The sequence below is a fragment of the Dipodomys spectabilis genome, unplaced genomic scaffold (assembly GCF_019054845.1).
Source record: "Dipodomys spectabilis isolate Male_0828 unplaced genomic scaffold, ASM1905484v1 ptg000148l, whole genome shotgun sequence".
Classification (NCBI taxonomy): Eukaryota; Metazoa; Chordata; class Mammalia; order Rodentia; family Heteromyidae; genus Dipodomys; species Dipodomys spectabilis.
The window spans coordinates 2310709-2322824 of NW_024870825.1; the positions used below are offsets into that span (position 1 = coordinate 2310709).

Here is a 12116-nt window from a genome sequence, read left to right on the forward strand (position 1 = left end):
ATGCCGGGAGGTGGAGGCTGTAGACAGCTGTTGCACAGGCTTCTTCCCAGAGGTCTACCTGCACTGCTCCCGTCTTCCTCCCCATCCTTCAGGTATCAACCTGGAGTCTTCGGGGACACCTGTACTGCCTGTCACACCCTGCTCCCTTCCGTCCATCACAGCTGGAATCTAAAGATCTGTACGCAAAACTACAAGGCTCACTGAGAACAGACACCTTGTCTGTCTTATTCACTGCTGGGTCACTGACACCAAGAATTTCTCTGGCAGGTGCTCAGGAAATTCTGTTGGATGAATGAGTAAAGAACTTTCATATGCCAGGTTTACAGAAGTAAGAGAGCATGGAAGCTTCCAGAAAGGGAAAGTTAAAATCAAATAGAATGTTTCTCCCTGTGTAGTCTCCATGGCTTCTAGTTCTTAAAGTCTGGCTTTGAGCAACCTGGGTTGCAGATGTTTGGTTGGTTCTGAAGGGCTGGTCGCTGGTCTCTGGTCAATTGCCTCCGGGGTTCACCTACACTTTGACCCCCAGGGTCATTTTCTTCCCTGATGCCGGAGGTGGGAAGCGCCCCGGTTCAGTTCCTCACTCTGGATTCGAGGTGTGCTGAGCAGGTCTCTGCTCTGCAGCACGGACGGCTCCATGCAAGACCAGGCCCTAGCCATCCCAGTAACTGCACTCCAGCTCCCACTGGGCCGGATGCTGCTCATGTCCCGGACGCATCCCATGGGCCTCCCCCTCCCGCCGCATGGGGCAAGGGTGCCCCTCCCCCTGGGCCCCAAGGTGGAGGAGCCGAGTCTAATGCCCGCCCTCCTTCTCCACAGTGTTCCGGCCTGTGGTGGCGCAGACCCAGCGGCCGGATGGCATGCTGGACCCAAGCTCAGATCAGCATCCGGTCCCAGTAACAGCATTGCCAAGGGCACAGCTTTCAGTCCTGGACACTCTGAGGTGAGTGTGGAGGGGACGGCTCGCCAGGGTTGCTAGGCTGGGCGAGGTGGGACAGCTATGGGGGACGCAGAAGTGGGGAGCAAAACTTTTAGTGAGACCCCTTCTAAACCCATGGCTGGGCACCGTGGTACACAGCTGTGGTCCCAGCTACAATAAAATAGGAAGAATACAGTCCAAACCAGCCAAGGCAAGGAAAAGAAGACCCTGCCTGAAAGATAACCAAAGCAAAAAGGGCTGGAGACATGGCTCAGGCTTGAAGTGTCTCCTGGTATGACAGAAAAACAAAAACAAGGTTTCCAGCCCTGTGGCTCCTGGGGCCAAGTGGTCAGGACAGCTGGACATGAGCCGCACACAGGCCTCTGACGGACAGCTGAGCCTCCGCTACAGACCTCCGTGATGGGGTCACCGCTCCTGGCATGGTGGAGCCCGCTTAGCTCGTCTCTCCAGCCGCAAAATAGGAATGATGCAGCCCAGCCCTGGCTTGTTGCGATAGCTAGACGCCGGTGCCCGCCAGTCTGTACCACCCAGGAACCTGGGAGGCCAGATAGGAAAACAAGCACACACCCAATGTGGCACGGCAAGGTGTGTACAACGGAGTAGAAGCCCTGCTTTGCTGGCGGGCTGAGCTTGCTCGTCCCCTGTGTCACACCCGTCTCCCGAGCGGCCGGGGGTGGGGCAGCAGGCCACGGCCGCCACGGGCCATGCCAGCCCTCTGAGCCACGCACAAGGCCCATGACTCCATTACCTCCTGCGGTGGAGCCACGAGGGGAGTGAGCCCTGGAAAGCCACAGAATATTCTGCTGGCCTGGGGTAGGGTGAGGCAGGGCTGCCCAACAAGGCTGCATTTGAAGGCATCCAGTGGGCGTCTCTGCCCTAGGTGGTGAGCCTCCATCCTTGGGGAACAAGACAAATAGAAGTCACTCATACCTGGAACAGAGCAAGGCTGCTGTGTGAGCTCTGGCCGCTGCTCCCCGCAGCCATGGTGTTCTCGGAGCTCTCATCGGTGATGCACACCGCACTGTCCTCTGTGAGGAGAGGTTCCAAAGCGTGTCCTCAAAATAAGTGACCAGCTGGGCACCAGTGGCCCACACCTTATTCCTAGCGTCTCAGGAGGCTGAGATCAGAGGATCACAGTTCAAAGCCAGCCCAGGCAGCAAAGTCCATGAGACTCTTACCTACAATTAACTAGTAAAAAGCCAGAAGTGGAGCTGTGACTCACGTGGTAGAGCACCAGGCTTGAGTGAAAACACAAAGTGAGCGTGCAAGGCCCTGAGTTCAAGCCCCAGTACCAGAAAGAAACAGAGAGAACCAGGTCAGTGCCAACCAGATGGGCAGTTGGGTGAGTCTGGTGGACACGCATCAGCAAGGAGGCAGACCTGTTGGAGTGCAGGGTGCAGCCCATGGGACTCGCGCTGAGCCTGGGCGCAAGAGGCATGTGTGAAAGGGAGGAAGACGAGCTCCGAGCCGTCCTGGCAGAGGGCAGGGCCGCAGAGCACTTGCCTCCCCCTCCACCAGAACAGAGGAAGGCAGAGACCTCGCCAGGGGTGCTGAGCTGACAGACACACGCAGACCTCAGGAACACACCCACCCCAGCAGCAGTGTTTATCCTCCAGCCTTTGTTGGGGAGGAAACTAAGACTCGGCAGGATTAAGTGGCTTACTTCTGCCAGCAGGATTTGAACATTATATCCAAACAAAGTTCACTCACGCCAGAGCCAGGGCAAACGTTCTTGCAGGACACGGAAGGAGCAGGAAAGAAGACGGACATGCTGCCAGCCTCTTCTGGCCTTGTTCAGAGTTGAAAGACATGCGTGTGTGTGTGTGTGTGTGTGTCTGTGTGTGTGTGTGTGTGTGTATGCATACGCTGGTCCTAGGGCTTGAGTTCACTCTCACTGGTCTTGTTCTTGTTCATTCCTGGCTGGTGCCTTACCACTTGAGCCACACCTCCACTTCCAACTTTTTGGTGGTTCATGGAGATAAGAGTCTCACAGACTTTTCTGCCTAGGCCAGCTTTGAACCATGATCCTCAGATCTCAGCTTCCTGATTGGCTAGGATGACAGGCGCGAGCCTCTGCACCCGGCCCGAGTGCCGCTCCTGCAACATTGCCGGTGTCTTTTTGTTCTAGGCGCGGAGCGTAATGCCCATGTTGTTCTACGCTCTGCTCACTGCGTGTCTGATCGGCGTCCGGGCAGAGCCATCCCCAGCCAGCAATGCGCCAGCAGGAGACGCCGTTCCCCGCGCGCACTGGACCAGACTCCAGCACTCCTTGGACACGGCCCTCCGCAGAGCCCACGGCGCCCCGGCCGCCCCGATAGCTGCCCGGGTGTCAGGGGAGACGCGCAACATCTCTGTGGACCCCAGGTTGTTTAAGAAAAGGCGACTGAGGTCGCCTCGGGTGCTGTTCAGCACCCAGCCCCCGCCCGTGTCTGGGGACCCCCAGGACCCAGACCTGCCGCTCCCAGAGGGCTCGGCCTTCAACAGGACTCAGAGGAGCAGGCGCTCACCCAGCCACCCCGTCTTCCACATGGGGGAGTTCTCAGTCTGCGACAGTGTCAGCGTGTGGGTCGGGGACAAGACCACGGCCACAGACATCAAGGGCAAAGAGGTGGCGGTGCTGAGTGAGGTGAACATCAACAACAGCGTCTTCAAACAGTACTTTTTTGAGACCAAATGCCGAGAGCCCAGCCCCGCGGAGGGCGGCTGCCGCGGGATCGACGCCAAGCACTGGAACTCATACTGCACCACCACGCACACCTTCGTCAAGGCACTCACCACCGATGCCAAGCAGGCGGCCTGGCGCTTCATCCGCATTGACACGGCCTGCGTGTGCGTCCTCAGCCGCAAGGCCGCCCGCCGGGGCTGATCGCCCCTACCCCCCACCCCCCGGCCCCTACCTCAGCCTGTAAATTATTTTAAATTATAAGGACTGCATGGTAATTTATAGTTTATACAGTTTTAAAAGAAATCATTATTTATTAAATTTTGGAAGCATCCCGCCCGTGTGCTGGCATGTGCATGGTCTTTCCCCTGGGGACAGGCCGCAGGGAGACTTGTCCCAGCCCTCGCCGAGCCCTCTTGGACACCGGCCTCTGTCAGAGCCCATTCACCTGGCCACCAGCTTTCCTGTGCGGCAGCCTGGCTCTCCCAGCCCCAACAGCCTCTCGCAGGGAGAGAAGGCAGAGGCTGCTGTGCCATCACCAGAAGACTGGTCGGTGCTGGGCTCAGGGAGGCCCCAGCTGGCCAAGGCCTTCTGTGTGTGGTGGAAGAGGCTGCCCCGGGAGGACTGGAAGGGCTAGGTCTGCCTTGGGAACTTCCCAGGCTGCCAGGGGAGATCTCATTCTGTGTGGAGATTGCCGTGGCGCTCCACCGCTCCACTTACCACCCTCCCCCCCCCCACCTCCCCCCCCCCCCCCCCCCCCCCCCCCCCCGTGCCCAGGGATTCATGTAGAAAGACTACGTTACTCCAAGAAAACATGACGCCCCCACAACTGCCACACACCCACTGTCCACCAGCAGTGGCGTTTGAACTCAGGGCCCTTTTTGTTTGACTTTATTTTTCATAAGGATGTCAAGCCTTTACCTGCACCAGCCTCAAACCATGGGCCTCTGATCTGCATCAAAGAGTAACCGGATTATAGGATTACAGTTCAAAGCCAGCCAGGGCATAATGTCCCTGAGACTCTTATCCCCAGTTAGCCAGCAAAAGTAGAGCTGTGGCTCATGTGGTGGAGCACCAGTCTTGAATGGAAAAAGCCAAGTAAGAGTGGGAGGCCTGAGTTTAAGCCCCAGTACCTGAGCGCACGCACACATGCGCGCATGCACACACACGTGCGCATGCGCGCATACACACACACACACACACACACACACACACACACACACACACACACTGCCACTGGAGTGGCCTCATGTCTTCCCTCTGTCCTCTTTCTGTTCCACTCCACCCACAACCCAATCCAAAGCAGGCAAAGTAGAACAGCAGGGAGCTTTGGCGTGAGCACTGTGCAAGTAGGGTAAAAGCATGATCAAATGTGCCCTGGCTTTTCTATCAAAGCAACTGGAATCAGGTTTGTGTTCAAGAAGCACCATCTGGAACATTCTGTGCTGAGATGCTTAGTCAGATAAAGGCCTGGGCAAGGGGGCCTCTAGCGCTCGTGTCTGTGGGCTCTGCCTGACTCAAAGGCCGGCCTCAGGGCCCCAGGCCCTTCCCACGTGCGGCTCCTCTCAGGGCTGCGAGCCCTGCTGTGTCCTGGGTGCCCACAGGCCTGGAGAAGGAGAGGTTCGGGAAGCTTTCTAGCAGCCCTGGACATACTTCCCGAGCTGTGGGACTCATGGGGCATCTCAGAGGCATCTTGTGCCCCCTATCCTGCTGGGAGCACAGCCTGGGGGCCAGCGGGAGAGGCACCCCTTTTCCCATGCCCTAGGTCCTCGGCCCCCCAACCAGAAGGGAGGTGGCTCTGAGCGTGGGTACCTGCCATCCCGGCCCCCAAGCAGCCGGTGTTGGGGTCACTTGGCACTTTGGCTCGCCCTTGGTGGCATGGCTAAACCGCGTCTGGGGCCTGGCGTCCCCCACCCCCTGCCCCCCACCAGGCCTTTCACTTTGACATAATGAAAGTGCACAGCCCCAAGACTGCAGGCGGTAATTGCAACCATGTGTCTGTGCTGGCAGCCCTTCAAAGGGCTCCGGAACTCCGGCCCGGTGCGTCCTCTGATTGTAATAGCGATCCCGAGCCGGCTCCCAGCTTCGCATTCCTCCAGCTGCACCTTAGCCTGCGCTCCCGCCGTGAGCCAGCCCTGCCACACAGGCCTGCCGAGGGGCTCACGCCCACTCCCACCTTTCCTCAAGTGAGCCCTGTGGCTCTGGTGCTCAGGGGGTCAGCCACTCAAGAACCAGTGCCTTTGGGCAAAGGTGCTGGCCAGGTGACACTGAAGGGCTCTCTCGGGGTACTGCCTGGATCCTCAAGAGATGTGTCATTGGGCCGGGCACTGGTGGCTCACCCTGTAATCCCAGCTGCTCAGGAAGCTAAGGTCTGAGGATCACAGGGAGACATGTCTGTGAGACTTTTACTTCCAATGCAAGTGGAGCTGTGGCTCCAGTGGTAGAATACCAGCCTTGACTGAAAAAGCCAAGGGTCAGAGCCCAAGCCCTGGGTTCAAGCCCAAGTGCTGGCCGTAGGTAGGTAGGTAGATAGGTAAGTAAGTAGGTAGGTAGGTAGATTGACAGACAGACAGATAGTGTAGGATGCTGGGAGCATTTGGAATGCCGCATGAGACCCCTCATGGTCCTGAGTGGAGGCTCTGATCCACAAACGACACCAGACATTCCACTTACTGTTTGTCATATCTGAAAAATGTCATTTATAAACACTACTGCTATTCTTCCTCTCTGTAGTTCACTCCTTTCCAGGTGCAGGATTATTATTACTGAAATTATAATCTCCCCTTTAGTCTATTACATAGTAATGTCACTATCTGGGGCAAAAGATCATACACACAATACAAACGGGGTGTATGATTGGCCTAATAGGAGATAGCTGGGGGAAAGATGGTAACACACTTAAACCACCTCACATTTATGGGGCCAGACGGCCACTGGGTTCTGGGAATGGAGTTGCTCAGAGCAATAAAAATCAAAGCAAATGCCATCTGTGCACAGCAGTCCTGTGTTTGTGTCACGGGCGTGCTGGGTGCTTTCTACCTCTGTGTCTGTAGTTTACCTAGGACCACAGCTATGCAGCTTCAGGTGGTAAATATAAATTCTTTTGGAAAGTGTGTTGTTTCAGAGACTGAAGTTTCGTTGTTGTGATTATGTTAAAGTTTACGACAGAACAAGCTACACAGAACAAGAGCCAGAAGACAAAAATGTAGGTAAAAGTCCCTCTGAGTCAAGTCAAACTTGCTAGTTCCCTCCAGAGCCCCTGACAGGCACGGCCAGGACTTCCTCTGGGAGGGCGGGGCTTCTCTTTCCTGACATTCCTGCGCATGTTCCCTCTCCTCCCGTTAGCCAAGACTTAGCCAAGACCTCCCACTGGGTAGTGGTGGACATGCAATCGAGGCTGGCCAAGCCGACAAGAGCGCAGAGGTCTGCGGACAAGAGGGCCCAACATACATCCAAGGGCTGGGCCGGCTTGTGGTAAGAGAAAGCAAAGCTCTATTCATTGAGAGATTTATTCCACATTGATTTTAATTGTGGCTTTATTGGGCTGTGGTTTGGTGAATCACAGGACCTATTAAGAGGAAAATGCTTTTCAGTTGTTTCCTTCATTGTGAAAGGCTTTGTGCTATGGAAAGCAGTAAGGGTGTGATTAAACTGGAATGGCCAGATGCCACTGGAGTGACGGGAGGGCGTCACAAGGAGAAGCGGCTGCGGGTGCTCTAGTGGGTGAAGGAGAGTTTGTCCCATCACCCATGGACCCTGCCATGTCTTTTTACGAAGACACTGCACAGTTCAGGTGACAGGAGGTACAAGCTCCTGGGGGAACCGTTGAGCACAGTTGTCCTTAACATATTCAACAAGCCACACGCTCACTTCTGCCCCAAATTCCCGGGGTGGGGGGAGGGACCCCCAAACCCTACTGCATTCGCTTATATCTGCCCTATCTGGTGCTTTGTTTTGTCTATGAATGCTTATTTTAGTGGAGGAGAAGCAAGCGTGCCAGAGAGATGAGGAAGAGAGGGTATTTAAAAGCAGAAATTCTGGGTGAAATCCTGACTGCCAGCTTCACATCTAGGTGACCTCAAGCACCTTACCCATGTTTTTTTGTCCCTTCGTCCGGTGCACCAAGATTCAGTGTCTGCTCTCCGCAGGGCTGCGCACAGTGACAGCGGCCAAGACGGTCCGTTCTCCCACGCCACTGCTGTGGGACTTCACTCTGCAGAACCCCAAGCAGGATGAGAGAGGTGTGAGGACAGAAAAGGAACCCGCAAATCAGCACCAGCCCTGAGAGGGAGCAGCACAAAAGGAGATACAGAAGAGCAGTGCTACCGGGCACCAGTGGCTCCCGCTTGTCATCCTAACTGAGGCTGAGATCTGAGGATCCAGGTTCGTGGCCAACCCAGAGAAGGAAAGTTTGTGAGACTCTCATCTTCAATTAACCAGCAAAAAACCCTGAAAGTTGAGATATGGCTCAAATGAGAGAGCACCAGCCTTGGACAAAAAAAACAAGAGCAGAAGGGACTGTGCTCAAGCCCCAGGACAGTCACACACACACATACACACGCACACACACACACACACACACAGATACACATGCACACACCCACACATGCACACATGAGTCCTGAAGAAAGAGAATTCTGATTCCTTTGCCCCGTAGCTGGATCTAGAACGTTCCTCCTTGTGCCCAATGAAGGATCTTTAGCAGGATCTCCCTGTTCACTCAGGCCAGTCCCTGACCAGCCCAGGGCCATGCCCCAGGCCCTTTGTTATATGACAGATCTCTAAAAACAGCTATTATGTCTCCCATCAAAGTCTTTGCTTTCCCAGACTAAATGTCGCGAGTCCTCGTGTGTGGCAGGGTTTCAGCCACCATCAACCACTGTGGACACTCTAATTAGTCCATCTTCTCTTCCAGTATAGTGTCCTGAGGATACACAGTAGTCTGGGCATGTCCAATTACAATGGGACTGTCAACTCCTTTGATCCATAGAGAATATTATATATATATATATTATATAATATATAGATATATATTTCTTCTAGCGAAGCCTAAAATTGCAAGAACTTTTTCAACGGCCACAACACACTAGATTTGCATTTTGAATTTCCTATGAATTATAACTCCCTGGATTTTTTTGGTTTGTTTTCTCTTCTCATTATTATCAAAGCAGGATGGCCCCCACCCCCACCCCCAGCATGTTTGTTAGTGATTGCCTGTGATTGCCTAGCCTAACCATAGACGTTAGCTTGAGACCAGGAGTTGTCTAACTCATCATCATGTTCCAGATCCGAGCACGGGCCTGGCCCGCAGACACGTTAGCTCTGTCTTCTGGCTGCCTCCTCCCACCAGGACCACACAAGTAAAGGGATGAAGACAGCAGAGTGTGCTAGGCTGGTGCTCCCCCTCTTCACACCTACTTTCAGCATTTGCTCCAGAGTATCTTGGGACCCGGCACTTTTGTTGACTACAGGCCCATCGGATGGCAGATTCAGCTGGGGAAAAGAAATAAAGATAAGAAAAACAAAGCAGGGAATAAAGAAAAAGTATACAAAGAAATGGGAAAGCAAGCCAGGCGCTGGTGGCTCACGCCTGTAATCCTAGCTACTCAAGAGGCTGAGATCTGAGGATCTCGGTTCAAAGCCAGCCCGGGCAGGAGAGACCGTGAGACTCCGATCTCCAATAAACCACCAGAAAACCGGAAGTGGCGCTGTAGCTCAAGTGGTAGAGCGCTCGCCTTGAGCTGAAGAGCTGAGGGACAGCGCCCAGGCCCAGAGTTCAAGCCCCACGACCGACAAAAAAAAAAAAAAAAGAAATGGGAAAGCATTTGCTCAGTTTCGCACCATCAACCATGGCCTCACTGGGCTGGGAAGCCCGGCACCTGTCACCTTGCGCCCAAAGGAGGTGCCCTCGTGCTCCCCTGGAGGACGGAGCCTGGCTTGGTAAGCCATGTCCACTTCCTTGAGTGAGCACCGCCTTCCTTCTTTTTTTTTTTGGGTCTGGTCATGGGGCCTGAACTCTGGGCCTGGGCGCTGTCCCTCAGCTCTTTTAGCTCAAGGCTAGCGCTCTACCACTTGAGCCACAGCGCCACTTCTGGCTTTTTTCTTTTTGCTTATGTGGTGCTGGGGAATCGAATCCAGGGCCTCATGCATGCAAGGCAAGTGCTCTACCTCTGAGCCACCCCCCACCTCCCCGCCTTCCTTCTTCTCCAGTCTTGATCTGGTTCTCCAACATTCATCGATCCATTCCTTTCTTCATCCAAGGAACCACCAGAAATTCACTGGTGACAATGATCACACACGGGATTTCCAGACTCATGAGGGAGAGCAGTCATCTGCAAACGAATGGTGCAGTAGCCACAAACGTGCTACCGATAGGAGTGCCGGGTCCCCGAGCGCCACAGGTGAGCAGCCACATGAGGAAGGGACGGAGTCTCCATAGACAGAGGCCTTGAACAGAGGGCCTGGCACCAGAGGGAGCCCGAGGCCCTGGAAGCTGGGAAGAGGCTGGCAGGGCCAGAGAAGAGCCAGGCAAGAAGCATGGAGGAAGATGAGACCATGGGAGAGAACCACTTGGCTTGTCAGGAGACCTGTCTCCAGGGTAATTCTGGTCTACTGCCAGAGTTCCTCGCAATGGAATGTCAAATATGAGGGATCTAGCTTTTCCATGCATGTGTGCTTCTGTCTGCAAGTGTTTCATAGGCTACCTTGTCAAGTCCCTTGGTTTGGTGTGTGTGCCAGTACTGAGGCTTGAACTCAGGGCCTCATGGTCTTATTTGGCTTTTTTTTTTTTTTTACTTATGACTGACACTCTACCACTTGAGCCACACCTCCACTTCTGGCTTTTGCTGGTTAATTGAAGATAAGAGTCTCATAGACATTCCTGCCTGGGCTGGATTCATACTGGGATCTAAGGATCTCAACTTTCTGAGTAGCTAAGATTACAGGAGTGAGCGACCAGCAGCTAGCCTTAGTTTCCTCCCTGAAGAAACCAAAACATTATGTGTTCACACAAAGGACCTGACAGAAGAGCGGTTCTATCACAAGCTTAGGATAGTTCTTCAGCAGTTAAAAGTCTATTTCTTTGCTTTCCTTAAGAGGAAATGTTTAAAAGCACAGGGAAGAACAGAATGAGAAGCTAAAGGTGCCAAAGAAAATTAAAGTGGCTGGAAAACACAACCAAGTCCTTTGTGAGAAGACATGGACCTCCAGTGTCTTTCAACTTATTCCTTAAATGTCATAACGTTCAGAAAGATTGCCATTTGTTCAATGTTTTCCTTTATTGGTAAGAAACATCAAGTAGCACCATGGAACCTAAAGGCCATATCCTTCCATCCCAGGGCTATGGACTTACAATCCAGAAACAGTGGCCTTTATTCCAATTTTCTATCCATCTCATCACCTGTTCTTTCAACCAAAAAGCATTCTCTTATATACAGGAACCCTGAGAATAAGAATATTAATAGTACCGGGCACCTGTGGCTCATGCCTGTAATCCTAGCTACCCAAGAGGCTGAACTCTGAGGCTCGTGGTTCAAGGCCAGCCTGAACAGGAAAGACTGTGAGACTCTTGGGTCCAATTAACCACTAAAAAGCCAGAAGTGGAGCTGTGGCTCAAGTAGCAGAGCACCAGCCTTGAATAAAGAAGCCAAGTGAGAGCATGAGGTCTTGAGTTCAGGCCCAGGATCAACACCAAAAAAAAGAAAAAGGAAGGGAGGCAGTGATGGAGGGAGGGAGGGAAGGGGGGAGGGAGGAAGGGAGGGAGGGAACAGAATTTCCAGCCATGGAAGGCCCAGGCTCGTCTGGGGACTGTCCATATGTTGGGTGTGACACGCCTCCACACCGTCAGGACCCCACAAACAGGGAGCAGAGGCGAGGACAGGACGGAGGCAGTGAGCAAGTTTCCCACGCAGCTGGGGTCGCCCAGATCCAATTTCCTGCAGGCTGGAGGTTGCATTTTCAATGTAAGGAAACAAAACAGCAGCCAAAGAAAACTCACCCCGTTCGGGTTCAGGGCGTTTGATTTGCGTGAGCATTTCCTCTGCTGCACGCGCGTGTGCAGCCATCTCACCCCGACTCCCAGGCCCCGGGGCTCCTCCCGGGCCACCCAGGGCTGCAGAGCCTGGGGACAAGGGTTACAGAAATCAGCCACCATCCCCAGGGGCTCTACCCACAGCTACGTCAGCAGCAGCCTTGCTAACTGCCCCTCCCAAGCCTTTCCCATCACCAACCTGGCCCTAGGGACAGGCCGCACCAGGGCTGGGGGGTTGGGGGGCTGGGGGGCTGGGGTGCGGTTTTGGCCAACCAGGCTTGCTTCAGCCCATGCAGGAAAACCCAGGGCGTCAAGGCTATGTGCCCTCACAGCTCGTATTCAGAGTCTCCCTCAGCTCCACCGAGCAGGCAGTGGCCAAGAACCTCTGCTTAAAAGTTCTGAGTAGCGGGGCACTGGGCTCATGCCTGTCATCCTAGCTACTCAGGAGGCTGAGATTTGAGGATTGTGGTTCAAAGCCAGCCAGGGCA

At 54.1% G+C, this 12116-nt stretch overlaps 1 protein-coding gene across 1 annotated transcript; it reads left to right on the top strand.

The window, feature by feature from the left end:
* Positions 1-824: 824 nt before the first annotated feature.
* Positions 825-3932, top strand: Ngf (nerve growth factor). The gene is made up of 2 exons (XM_042692339.1): positions 825-940; positions 3066-3932. The coding sequence occupies exon 2, from the start codon at positions 3078-3080 to the stop codon at positions 3801-3803; it is 726 nt and encodes a 241-aa protein (XP_042548273.1). The 5' UTR covers positions 825-940; positions 3066-3077; the 3' UTR covers positions 3804-3932.
* Positions 3933-12116: the final 8184 nt, after the last annotated feature.